This window comes from Sturnus vulgaris, chromosome 24, assembly GCF_052056855.1.
Source record: "Sturnus vulgaris isolate bStuVul1 chromosome 24, bStuVul1.hap1, whole genome shotgun sequence".
NCBI lineage: Eukaryota > Metazoa > Chordata > Aves > Passeriformes > Sturnidae > Sturnus > Sturnus vulgaris.
This window is the reverse complement of record NC_142266.1, coordinates 4649281-4661591: the sequence shown is the minus strand read 5'-3', so window position 1 is coordinate 4661591 and position 12311 is coordinate 4649281. Positions and strand designations below refer to the sequence as shown.

At 55.2% G+C, this 12311-nt stretch overlaps 1 protein-coding gene across 14 annotated transcripts; it reads right to left on the bottom strand.

The window, feature by feature from the left end:
• Positions 1–591: 591 nt before the first annotated feature.
• On the bottom strand, positions 592–10357 carry LOC148221290 (uncharacterized). Of its 14 annotated transcripts, none has more exons than XR_015808298.1 (12): positions 10343–10357; positions 8883–9265; positions 8555–8610; positions 8241–8300; positions 5608–7690; positions 5258–5335; positions 4627–4758; positions 4313–4368; positions 4071–4130; positions 3723–3785; positions 1899–2048; positions 592–916 (listed from the first exon to the last, which is right to left on the bottom strand). XR_015808298.1 is itself a non-coding variant. In XM_088178301.1 (8 exons), the coding sequence occupies exons 4-8, from the start codon at positions 4344–4346 to the stop codon at positions 879–881; spliced, it is 345 nt and encodes a 114-aa protein (XP_088034427.1). In that variant the 5' UTR covers positions 4347–4368; positions 5258–5335; positions 5608–5658; positions 6118–6419; the 3' UTR covers positions 592–878. The 14 variants fall into 14 exon arrangements, 6 of the variants coding, with proteins under 6 accessions (XP_088034427.1, XP_088034423.1, XP_088034424.1 ...); XR_015808296.1 differs by lacking the exon at positions 10343–10357 and adding an exon at positions 10267–10281; XR_015808297.1 differs by lacking the exon at positions 10343–10357 and adding an exon at positions 9403–9521.
• Positions 10358–12311: the final 1954 nt, after the last annotated feature.

Genomic DNA, 12311 nt, shown 5'->3' with positions numbered 1-12311 from the left:
CTGTGATGAAAGGTGCTGTATAACTGCAAAGTGTTCCTTCAGAAGATGTAACTAGGTCACCAGTGCATCACAACCTATATTAAACAGACATTTTCTTATACAAGAGTTCATAGAGTTCAATGGATGGTATTAAAAAGTGAATTATTGAGACCCTCAAAATAGTTTTTGTTTCAATCATACCTGCATTCTGGAAAAGTGATTAAAACCGTTTAAACTTATTAAAGAGTGCATGCATCATCCTTTCCTGTATGAAGTTGGAATCTAAAAGTAGTTTGTAAAACCAATACACAGTTTAAAAGCAGAATCTCACAGGTTTCATGTAGGGAGGGCTCAGTAGTTTTTAAGAGATGGTTAAAATTGCAGCTGATCACCTACACAGCAACACCTGGTGGTTCCCACATGGTGTTCCCACTCACACTCGGTTTTGTTCCTCTGGCATGGGCTGTAATTACACACCTGCCCCAAACTGAGTGCAGGGGAACTGGGGGCACCATCAGTGAGCACATCAGTCCTGGGGCCTGAACATCCCCTGTGCTCTGTCACCCTCTGATGCCACCAGCACCCAAGAGCTGCAGCAACACAGAAACACCATTTCTGTTGTAGGAAAAACACATTTATTGAGCTGCTCAAGCTAATTCAAAGCTTTTAAACGGGGAGGCAAAGCCCCAAGGGATTGTGGAGATTGTGCATTGCAAAGTCTTGGGATCAGGCAACTGCTTGTCTTCTCGTCTAGTGTTGTCTTCTCGTCATGTTCGTCCCCTGAGTTACATTTTCCCGGGTTTGTCACTTGGATTTTTATCGTTTTTTCAGTTTGTCATTTGTAGGTTACTTGGACATCGAGGCACTGCTTGCTGCACCAACCGTGCTCATCCCAGTTGTCAGCCCAGTTGTGGCACAGGAGAGAAACCTGCAGCTCCTGCAAAGACAGAACGAGGTGTGAAGTCCCAGGAGCATCGAGGCTGCCTGCTGAGGGACCGAGCGCTGGACACAGCCAGCCAAGAACGCAGAGAGTTTGGAGCAATTCAGACCCGTGAGCAGTTAAAGGGCTGGTTTGGCTCTAGAGCAAGCCCTGGGTACAATCCTGTGTTCTCTGCCATGGAGATGAAGCCCAGCTCCCCTGCCCTCCCCACTCACCGACCGACTGCAGCACAGACACGGGGCTGCCAGCAGGCACTCCTCCACCGTTACCCACCAGGGTGGGAGGAAAAGGGAGAAGGGACACATCCCGGAGTGCCCACCCACCCTGCCCTGCCCACTAACACGGAACAGCACAGGACACAGGACACAGGGCACATGGCAGCCCAGTCTGTCACCTGCCACCAGCACAAGATGAATCAGAGTTCACAACAAACTCACTCGCTGCCTTCGTAGTCCCTCCCTGTGCAGGGGGACAGGGAGCAGGGCTGGAAACACTGCCCACTGCAATCCCTTCCTGCAGCACAGCACATCCCAAGGCACTTGGCAGGTACCTGGGCCCTGACTGCACACCCACCACCACAATAACCTCACTGCAGCGTTGCTTTCAGGACACCTATCACTCCAGCACATCCCCAGCTCTTCAGAGGGTGGCCAAACTGCTGGGGCTTCCCAGTGCCTACCAGGCTGCCTGGCAGACATCTTGGGATCAGGCATCTGCTTGGCTTCTCTTGGGAAGTCACAAAGAATGATAGAAGGAGCTAGGTTGGAAAAGATCTTTGAAATCATCAAGTCCAGCCTATGACCTAACACCTCCTCATCAACTAAACCATGGCACTGTGTGCCACATCCAGTCCTTTTTTAAACACATCCACACACAGTGACTCTACCTCCTTCCTGGGCAGACGATTCCAGTGCCCAATCAGTCTTTCAGTGAAGAATTTTTTTCCTGATATCTAACCTAAACTTCCCCTCCACTTTACCTGGACTATTCCCATCCTTGGGACTGTTAGCAGGACCACCGTTGGGACTGTCATCAGGATTTGTCTCATCCCCGGATTCCTCATCTGATGTCTCATTCTTAGGTTCTTCATCTGGAGTTAGCTGCCTCTTGGACATCTTGCCAGACTTTCCTGCACCAAGTGATGGTAGGATAGATGTCAGCCCAATTTTGGCACCAAGAGAGAAACCTGCAGCTCCAGGCCAGTGCTACTCCTCCCTCACAGCAGCATCCTGAGTCTCTCTGGCCCCAGCACTCACAGCCTCCAGTCTGGCAGTGAACCCGAGTGCCAGACCTTTACCTGCTCGGGAACTGCTCCCGTGGCAGCTCCTTTGCCTCTGTGTCTCAGGGCTAAGAGGGAAAAAGGCAGGAGGGCGGGAGGGAGAAGGGGAAGAGGAAAAGGAAAACGAAGAGGAGAACGACAGGGAAGGTGGAAGAGGGAAGGGAGCAGCGCTGCCCGTGCTGCCCATGATGCCCACCTGCCCGCAGCGTTGCCCACCTGCCCGCAGCGTTGCTCACCTGCCCGCAGCGTTGCTCACCTGCCCGCAGCGCTGCTCACCTGCCCGCAGTGCCCGCTGGACCGGAACGGTCCCGATGCTCGCCCCGGGACCGCCCCGTCCCAGCCATGCCCAGGAAGGAGGCAGAGGGCTGAGCGTGAGTCTTTATTCGGGGGTCAGATACAGCAAGGGGGGCACGGGACAGAGGTGGGGATCCCAGCCGGGCTACCGGGGGGTTCCAGAGTGTGGGGTCACGACAAACAACTGCGAGGGTCCTGGTTTATACCAGGGGGTCACGGCACGGCAGCCAAACCAGAGCCCTGTCGGGAGCCCTGGTGGCTGTCGTAGCCAAAAATGTGCCCAAAAGACCGAGACACATGCTCCAAAGACAAAATTTAAAAATTCAAGTGCAATGAAAAGTTTAAAAGCCTTCGTCAATAACCCCCAACGACCCCTGAATTCGGAAAGCACAAGAGCAAAAAGACTTTTAGTTCATTTTAATACAAAGCAAAAATAAGCAAGACTAGGTGGGGCTAGGACATAAATATATATTAAGCGTACTGTGTAATCCTAAGCTTTAAAAAATAAATAGAACAATAGCTTAAAGTTTCAGTATGCATGCTTTAAAAGAAATTATCTTGTGCACCTCAACACTAAATAAATGCATACCTACTTTATAACTCTCATCACAAGCCGCCCGCTTTACCTCCTTGTAAAACCATTGGTCATATTTACCAAACCCTAAAACAACTGGCCTCTAAGTCAAGCCACACTGACCTTATAAAAACCCCTCTTTTACCCAGTTCAGTGGACTGCTGCTGACCCTGGACTTCCCTTCGCAGAAGACAATAATAATAACAATAATGCGGAATCTCTACACTGCACTGTCCCCGTCTCTCCTCTCTGTGCAGGCCAAAGGTACCTTGCGAGCTGAGCTGAAATCTCTCTAAGCTGAAATCACTGTAAGAGCTGATCACCTGAACTCCAGGCATTGCTTGCATATTGGTACCTTGTGGCTAAAGCCTGCGTGAGTCACCGGGAGAGGCTGTTCCTTGTGGAACTCCCTATCCGGGTATGACGGAGGCAGCCAGGGGCTTTGACCCCAGCCCCAGGCAGTCACACTAAGCATTGACCCCGACCCCAGCAGGTCCTGACTCTTCCCATCACATTGGGATTTATCCCTTTCCTACATTTCGAGCACATTCACACCAGTGAGGAGTTAAACAGCTCCTTCGGCTTCAGAGTAAGCCCAGGGTACAGCCCCGTGTTCCCTCCCAGCACAGCCCAGCTCTCCTGCCCTCCCCACTCACCGAGACGGAAACGTACACCCTGGGCGTTCACAGAGAAGTCCACAGTCTGATTCCTTGCTAATGCTGCAGGGAGGACAGAGCAGTGTTAGGGTGCTCTCTGTGACCCACATCTCCCCCTGCCACCAGCACCAGAACCGGCCTCCCCAAAAGCACCCAGGGACCAGAGCAGGGAGCGAGGGCTGGAGGTGCAGGTGTGGGGACACCCATGGGCAGCAGGAGAGGGGCAGTGTGCAGGGCTGCAGCAGCACGGACAGGCAAAAATTCCAGGCAGTGGCCAGTGCTGCCCCTTCCCTCTCAGCAGCACCACCAGTGAAGCCCAACAAAGCTCATCCCGTGCCAGATGCTCACCTACAATTACACCTCCTGTCGCAAATCCAGCGGCGAATGCAAGGCTGATCTCTTTGAAGCCTAAGGACAATGGCAGAAGAGCAGGAGTGTGGGTACTAAAGCTCCTCCTGGCAGGAGCCCAGTGCCCTGTGCTGGGCAGGGGCCCGGTGGAAGCAGGAGAGGGGAGAAGGAACAAACACCAGGGTCCCCAATCTGTCCCACTGCAGGTCCCATGCCCCAACACCCCGAGCCCCCCAACTTACCCATGGTGAGCTGAGCAGGAGCGAAAGATGCCATGAGTGTGCTCTAGGCCTGGTCCCTTGGGAAGCAAGAACAAGGTAGGCAAGGGGGGTCAGTGGGGCTTGGCTGCTTTGTATGATCATGCCCAGCCACCCCTCTCCCACCCAGGAGATCCCGGTCCCCTCTCTTCACAAGAGACCCCTCAATCCCCACCCAGCCCAGGGCGTGGTGGCTGCTCCGACGGTGCATTGAGGTAAGCAGCCCCCCGTTACTGTCCCCCTCGCAGATAAAGGATACTGTCCCCCAACACCCAGCCCAAGAAAGCAGCACCCCATACGACCAACGTCTTGTGGATCTTCAGAAAATGGCTCGACGCGAAATGGCGACGATAATTAATGCTGCGCAATGCATGCGCAGATAAAATACAGCCTGATGTCCGGTCAGGTGATCGCGAAAAGTTCTGTAATTGCTGGATAAGTTTTAAAGTCACTTTTTCTTGTTTTTGCTCTGACTCTGCAAGAGCAGGGCTAGGGCTCTCCCATCCTCAGGGGTCAGACCATCGGGGTGTCCCCCAGGGAGTCCTCTCACCCCAGAAATGTCTCCAGCAATCTCTCTCCAACAAGGGTCTCCATGAACTGTGCCAGAGAGTTGGCCTGCAGAAACTTTGCTCCAAGAGCACAGCCAAACTCAGCCCTTTCTGCTTGCCCTTTCTGTCTCTGACCAGTGCTGCCAGTGGACAAAGGAGTTCTTGCCATACAGCAGACACCTGCCTGCACAACCCTGATGCCCTCAGCCTTGACCTCTACCCCAGCAAGTCCTGTCTCTTCCCACCACACTGGGATTTATCCCTTTCCTACAGTTCAAGCACATTCAGACCAGTGAGCAGTTAAAGGTCTTCAAAGTAAGCCCAGGGTACAGCCTCATGTTCCCTCCCAGCACAGCCCAGTTCTCCTGCCCTCTCCACTCACCAATGTCCAAAAGGAAGGTAAAAGATCCCTTGCAAGACCTCTTTGCACCGATGGTCATCTCCATACCATATCCCACTGCTGCATGGAGGACAGAGCAGTGTTAGGGTGCTCTCTGTGACCACATCTTCCCCCGGCCACCAGCACCAGAACCGGCCTCCCCAAAAGAACCCAAGGACCAGAGAGGGGAGCGAGGGGTGGGGGACATCCCAAGGGCGGCAGGAGGGAAGAGTGTGCAGGGCTGTAGCAGTGGGGACAGGCAAAAATTCCAGGCAGTGGCCAGTGCTGCCCCTTCCCTCTCAGCAGCATCACCAGTGAAACCCAACACAGCTCATCCCGTGCCAGAGTCTCACCTACAACGGCAGCTCCTATGAGAATTCCAACGGCGAATGCAATGCCGATGTCTTCGGAATCCAAGAAGGAAAATGGCAGAAAATCAGGAGTGTGGGTACTAAAGGGAGACGAACCCCAGGGTCCCCGTGCCCCCCCGCCCCGATCTGTCCCACTGCACGTTCCGTGCCCCAACACCCCGAGCCCCTCAAATTACCCATGGTGGGCTGGGAGGGAGCGAGAGCTGCAATGAATCTGCTCTAGTCCTTGTCCCTTGGGAAGCAAGAACAAGGCAGGCAAGGGGGTCAGTGGGGCTTTGCTGCCTTGTATGATCATGCCCAGCCTCCCCTCTCCCACGCAGGAGACCCCAGTCCCCTCTCTTCACAAGAAGAGACCCCCTCAGTCCCAGCTCAGCCTCCTGCCCTGTCCAGGGCTCGGTTGCTGCTCCTCCTCCGGTGCAGCGAGGTAAGCAGTTCCCCGTTATTGTCCCCCCACAGATAAAGGGTGCTGTTCCCAAACAGCCACCGCGGGACCACTTATGGGTCTCTTGTTCTCTGAGGAGCCAAGAGTGGCCGGCAAGGTCCCGCCAGGAATGGCACGGTCTTCTGAAATTCGAGATGTGCTGCAACCGCTCGCTGAGTTTCACTTTCTCATTCAGTCTTGATGTTGCCGTCTCTGCCAGACCAGGGCTGGGGCTCTTCTGTCCTCGGGGATCAGACCCCGGGGGTGTCCCCCAGGGAGCCCTTTCGCCCCGACCGCCTGGCACGGGAGGTGCGGGAGCTGAGGGGGAAGGACGCGCCGGGCTGGGGGTTCCTGAGGCTGTGCCAGGGCTCCTGTGGCTTCCATGGGGTGTTTCCCCTCAAGTTTGGGAATGCTGAAACTCTCTGGCTCTTATCAAGCACTCACAAGGATTTCCCCTGCAACGGATAGCCTCAAAAACAAGCCAAAGCCCCACTCTGCACCCCCGTTTCTCCCACTCCCCACACCCAGTGCTCAGCCCGAGCCCGCTCAGGGAGCCCGGCCGGCTCCATATGGGCATATGAAGAAGTATGTAGGGTTGGGAGGGAGAGGCGGGCGCCGCGGGGCTGGGGCCGCAGGGCACGGGGCTGTCCCTGTCCCGGCCGTGTCCTCCAGCTCCAGTGAGATCCTGCAAGGAGCCAGAGGCCATGGTGAATCCCGAGACTGGCCAGGGGCTGTGGGGAGCACCTTCTTCACATGCTTGGAGGTCGAGGAAGATCCGTGGCCAACCCATGTGTGCCTTGGATTCAGAGCCCCTCAGCGGCTGGAAGGTGCTCAGGCTGGTGTTTGGGGGGGGGTTGACTGCACTTTGATGGTGCTGGCATGATCTGGAATGCAGCTGAGGCTCAGCAGTTTGGTTGTAGGGGCACCTGGGGATCTGCACCTGTGTGGAAATTGGGGGCACAGCCAAGAGCTGTGTCCTGTGAGTCCACACAGACCAGCAGGGATGGATGGCGCAGGTGGGTGCCTGTGCTTGGAACCACTTCCAAAGGGGAAATCCCCCTTCTGCTGCTGTTGCACTGGGTCAGGATTCACCAACTCATTCCCTGCCACCCTGCACGTCCAGAGTCCCCACACCCAAATCCCCCTGTGCATTTGTGAGAGCAGCGGTTGAAGGCTGCTGCAGCTGGGCCAGCGTAGGGAGGCACCCACCTCCCACACCCCCATGCCTCTGCCAAGCTCGTTTGCAGTGACTCAGCACCAGGAGCCGTGGACACACACACACCACAGCTCCTTGTAAATTCCAGGTGCAGGGAAGTTACCCAAGCCACGACACACACCAAGTACCACCACACACCCACACTAGTAATGCACTTTTATACTTTTATTAAAACTTGCAAAGCATTTATTGCTCAAGGTAATCAAAATATATTAAAGGGGCAGGTGGGCGTCAGTGAGGCTTTCCAGTTCCTGCAGTGAGAAAGCACAAATCGGTCTGCTTGGAAGGAAGGAAATGTGCTTCTGTTCATGGGCAGTGGTCACCAGTTCTTCTACTGGACAGCATAGCATAGCTGCTGCTCGGAGTGAAGACCTTTGGATTTCCCCCATAAAGACAGGAGTGTATTCTTCCAGAAGCATCGAGGCTGCCTGCTGATGGATAAGCATGAGGCAGAGACTGCCAGCAATGCCTCTCCACCAAGGGTCTCCTCAGGCTGTGCCAGAGACTTGGCCTGCAGCAAGCTCTGCTCCCTGAGCACATCCAAGCCACAGAACAGACACCAGCCTTTACAGTCCCTGATGCCCTCAGCCTTGACCCTTACCCCAGCAGGTCCTGAGTTTTCCCATCACATTGGGATTTATCCCTTTCCTACAGTTCGAGCACATTCACACCAGTGAGGAGTTAAACAGCTCCTTTGGCTTCAGAGTAAGCCCAGGGTACAGCCCCGTGTTCCCTCCCAGCACAGCCCAGCTCCCCTGCCCTCCCCACTCATCAACACAGAAATGTGCACCCTGAGCATTCACAGAGATGTCCACGGTCTTGCTGATGCTGCAGGGAGGACAGCACTGCGTGCTCTCTGTGACCCGTATCTCCCCCTGCCACCAGCACCAGAACCAGCCTCCCCTAAAGCACCAGCAGCACCTCTCAGCAGCACCACCAGCAAAGCCCAGCACAGCTCATCTCATGCCAATCTCTCACCTACAACTGCAGCCCCTGCGATGACTCCCACAACGAATACAACGGCAACTGGATAAAAAGCTAAGAAGGAAAATGTCAGAAGAGCAGGAGTGTGGACACTAAAGCTCCTCCTGGCAAGAGCCCAGTGCCCTGTGCTGGGCAGGACAGGGGCCCGTGGCAGCAGCAGCTCTCCCAACCCCACCCTCCTTCAGCCCTGCAGACTCCCAGCAGGAGAGGGGAGAAGGGGCGAACCCCAGGGTCCCTGTGCCCCCCCACCCCCCTATCTGTCCCACTGCATGTCCTGTGCCCCCAGCCCCCCGAGCCACTCAACTTACCCATGGCAAGCTGGGCAGGAGCAAGAGCTGTGATGAGTCTGCTCTAGTCCTGGTCCCTTGGGAAGCAAGAACAAGGCAGGCAGGTGAGGTCAGTAGGGCTTTGCTGCCCTGCATGATCGCCCCCGGCCACCCCTCTCCCACCCAGGAGACCCTAATCCCGTCTCCCACCCAGGAGACCCTAATCCCCTCTCTTCACAAGAAGAGACCCCTCAGTCCCAGGCTCCTGCCCGGCCCAGGGCATGGTGGCTGCTCCGCCGGTGCACTGAGGTGAGCAGCCTCTTGTTACTGTCCTCCCATCAGAGAAAGGGACCTGTCCCCAAACACCCACCACGAGACAGCAGCACCCCACGCCGCCAACCTGTTCTGCGTTTGCTGTTCTGGGCGGGACACAGAGATTGGGTTTGTCACGTGGGGTCACGTCATTATCCACACGTATGTAATGCTGTAACCGCTGGCTGGCTTTAAAATTCCCAGTAACTCTCGATGTTGCTCTCTCTGCTAGAGCGGGGCTGGGGCTCTGCCGTCCTCAGGGGTCAGACCCCGGGGGTGTCCCCCAGGGAGCCCTTTCGCCCCGACCGCCCGGCACGGGAGGTGCGGGAGCTGAGGGGGAAGGACGCGCCGGGCTGGGGGCTCCTGAGGCTGTGCCAGGGCTCCTGTGGCTTCCACGGGGCGTCTCCCGATCAAGTTTGGGAATGCTGAAACTTCCTGGCTCTGTGATAATTGATAAAAGATTCGTGTTAATCAGAAAAGCATTGGGGTTTGTATAAACCAGAATACTAAGCTCTGAAGTGAAGCATGGACACTAGATAAAGGAAATTATATGATAAAATCATTCTGTTTAAAATCACCTTGTTATGTTATGTTGTATTATGTTACGTTATTTTATGTTATATTATGTTATGTTTTCCAAATAAGTTGTATCGGCTATCAGCTTGCAAAATCAGACTTCCCAATAGCCCTTCCTGCCTGTCTGATCCATACTGCTTATCTCAAGGAACAGACTTCCAGAACTTCTCTGGTGGTCATCTACAAGGACCAGACGGCTCCTGGATGTTTATTAGACCACCACTGATTGTCTGGCAAAACCATGACAGCAAAAAACCCCCAAAATTATTGATTACAACGAGAACCCACAGTATAAGAAGAGACTGCGGGCCGGGGTTCGGTGCAGCGCGGGGTGGGCGGTGACCCCTCACGTTCCCCAGCGCGCTGCTTGCTCTGTCTATATCAAATAAAACGATCTAAATTTTGCTGAATATCGAGACTTTTGTCTCTCATTATTTATAACAGCTCTTATCAAGCACCTGCAACAGTCCAGAAATTAGGGCTGCAGTCGCTCTGCCTATCTCCTCCTCAACGGGCAGCCTCAAAAACAAGCCAAAGCCCCACTCTGCACCCCCGTTTCTCCCCACACCCAGTGCTCAGCCCGAGCCCGTCCAGGGCAGCCCGGCGGCAGCGGCGAGGGGCAGCGGGTGCCGCAGCTCATGCGCCGCTGCAGCTGGTTGAAGGGAACCAAATCCATTTGCAAGGCTCGGCAGGAGAGGGAGCAGCAGTGAGTGTGCTCTAGGCTGGTCCTTTGGGGAGCAAGAACAAGGCAGGCAGGTGGGGTCAGCGGGGCTTTGCTGCGCTGCATGATCGTCCCCAGCCTCCCCTCTCCCACCCAGGAGACCCTGGTCCCCTCTCCTCACAAAAAGAGACCCCTCAGTCCCCACCCAGGCTCCTGCCCAGCCCAGGGTTCGGTGGCTTCTCTGCCGGTGTAGCGAGGAGAGCAACCCCCTGTTATTGCACCCTCGGAGAAACGGTGCTGTCCTCAAACACCCAACACACGACCGGGGCACTCCATGACACCAACTTGTCCTGTGTGTACTGTTCTCTGAGTGGCTGTGAGAAATGTATGTATGGTTCATGTCTCGAGGCAATAGTAGGAAAAGAAACCGGAATGCCTGGGATAATGATAAAAGTCAGTTTTAAGAAAGCCAAATAAAACAAGCATGTCTGCTTCCATAAAGATAAGGAACTTGTGGTTGTTTCCTTGCTTGTGGTTATGTCTGGTTGCATAGAACATTTGTATTAAGCAAATAATTGTAGTTATATAAATAAAGGTCTTGCAAGTTATATAAATAGCTGACAACTATGCATGCAGAAAGAAAAGGTCATTAAAAAGATATTGAGGAAGATGATGAGCCTTCATCCAAAACACTGCCGAAAAAGGGCAAATGACCCCGTAGTAACAGAAGATGACCATCGACGTGAAGTCAAGGAGACGAAAGAAGGTGGGAAAACGAAACTCAGACCGGATAAAAGAGCTGAACAAATGTTACGTAGGGTGCGTCGTTGGTGGAGCGGTGACTCCCTGGCGCACCCAGGGCTATTTGCTTCCTCCTTTTTCTATTAATAAATAATCATTAGAGATATCATAATTTCTCATTAATTTATAACATGGCGAAGGGTGGGCTGAAAGATTGAGCTAGGTCACGTCGCGTCAAGTGATTTTCCAGAAGTTGTGGAACCGCTCGCTGGTTTAAATTTCCCAGTAACTCTCGATGTTGCTCTCTCTGCGAGAGCGGGGCTGGGGCTCTTCTGTCCTCGGGGATCAGACCCTGGGGGTGTCCCCCAGAGAGCCCTTTCGTCCCCACCGCCTGGCACGGGAGGTGCGGGAGCTGAGGGGGAAGGACGCGCCGGGCTGGGGGCTCCTCAGGCTGTGCCAGGGCTCCTGTGGCTTCCACGGGGTGTTTCCCCTCAAGTTTGGGAATGCTGAAACTCCACGACTCTAACAAGCACCCACAGCAGTCTGGAGAGCAGAGCTGCAGCCTCTCCGCCTACCTCCTCCCCACCGGGCAGCCTCAAAAACAAGCCAAAGCCCCACTCTGCACCCCCGTTTCTCCCCACACCCAGTGCTCAGCCCGAGCCCGTCCAGGGCAGCCCGGCGGCAGCGGCGAGGGGCAGCGGGTGCCGTAGCTCATGCGCCGCTGCAGCTGGTTGAAGGGGACCAAATCCAGTTGCAAGTTGATCTGGTTCCTTTTTACCAGCCCCAGGGACGCATCGTCTCTCCGGAGGAGCCGTCTGGACGGTGCTGGCCGTGGGGGCTCCCGGCGTGGGGGTCCCAGCCCAAAAATACATACTTCTTAACATTCCATAAGGCCGGCCGGCTCCATATGGGCATATGAAGAAGTATGTAGGGTTGGGAGGGAGAGGCGGGCGCCGCGGGGCTGGGGCCGCAGGGCACGGGGCTGTCCCTGTCCCGGCCGTGTCCTCCAGCTCCAGTGAGATCCTGCAAGGAGCCAGAGGCCATGGTGAATCCCGAGACTGGCCAGGGGCTGTGGGGAGCACCTCCTGTTCACCCCCAGTCCCATCCTTGGCCTCTCCCCAGTGCAGCCCAGGCAGAGGCACTGCCCACATGGGCCCTGTGTCTGCATCTACCCCAGAGCTCCTCGTGTTTGGAGCCATGGCCAACCAATGTGTGCGTCGAATCCAGAGTCCCTCGGTGGGTGGAGGGTCCCCAGACTGGTGTTTTGTGGGAGTCTTTCCTCTTTGTGGATGATGAGATGCTCCACGATGCAGCCTGTGGTTTGTGTGGGGGCACCTGGGGAGCTGCACCTGTGTGGAAATGGGGGCACAGCCAAGGGCCATGTCCTTTGAGCCCACAGGGGCCAGCATGGATGGATGGCACAGTTGGATGCCTGTTCTTGGAGGAAGGGATTTTCCCACAGGGGAAATCCCCCTTGGCCCTGCTTGGCTTGGCAGGGTCCCCCCTTCT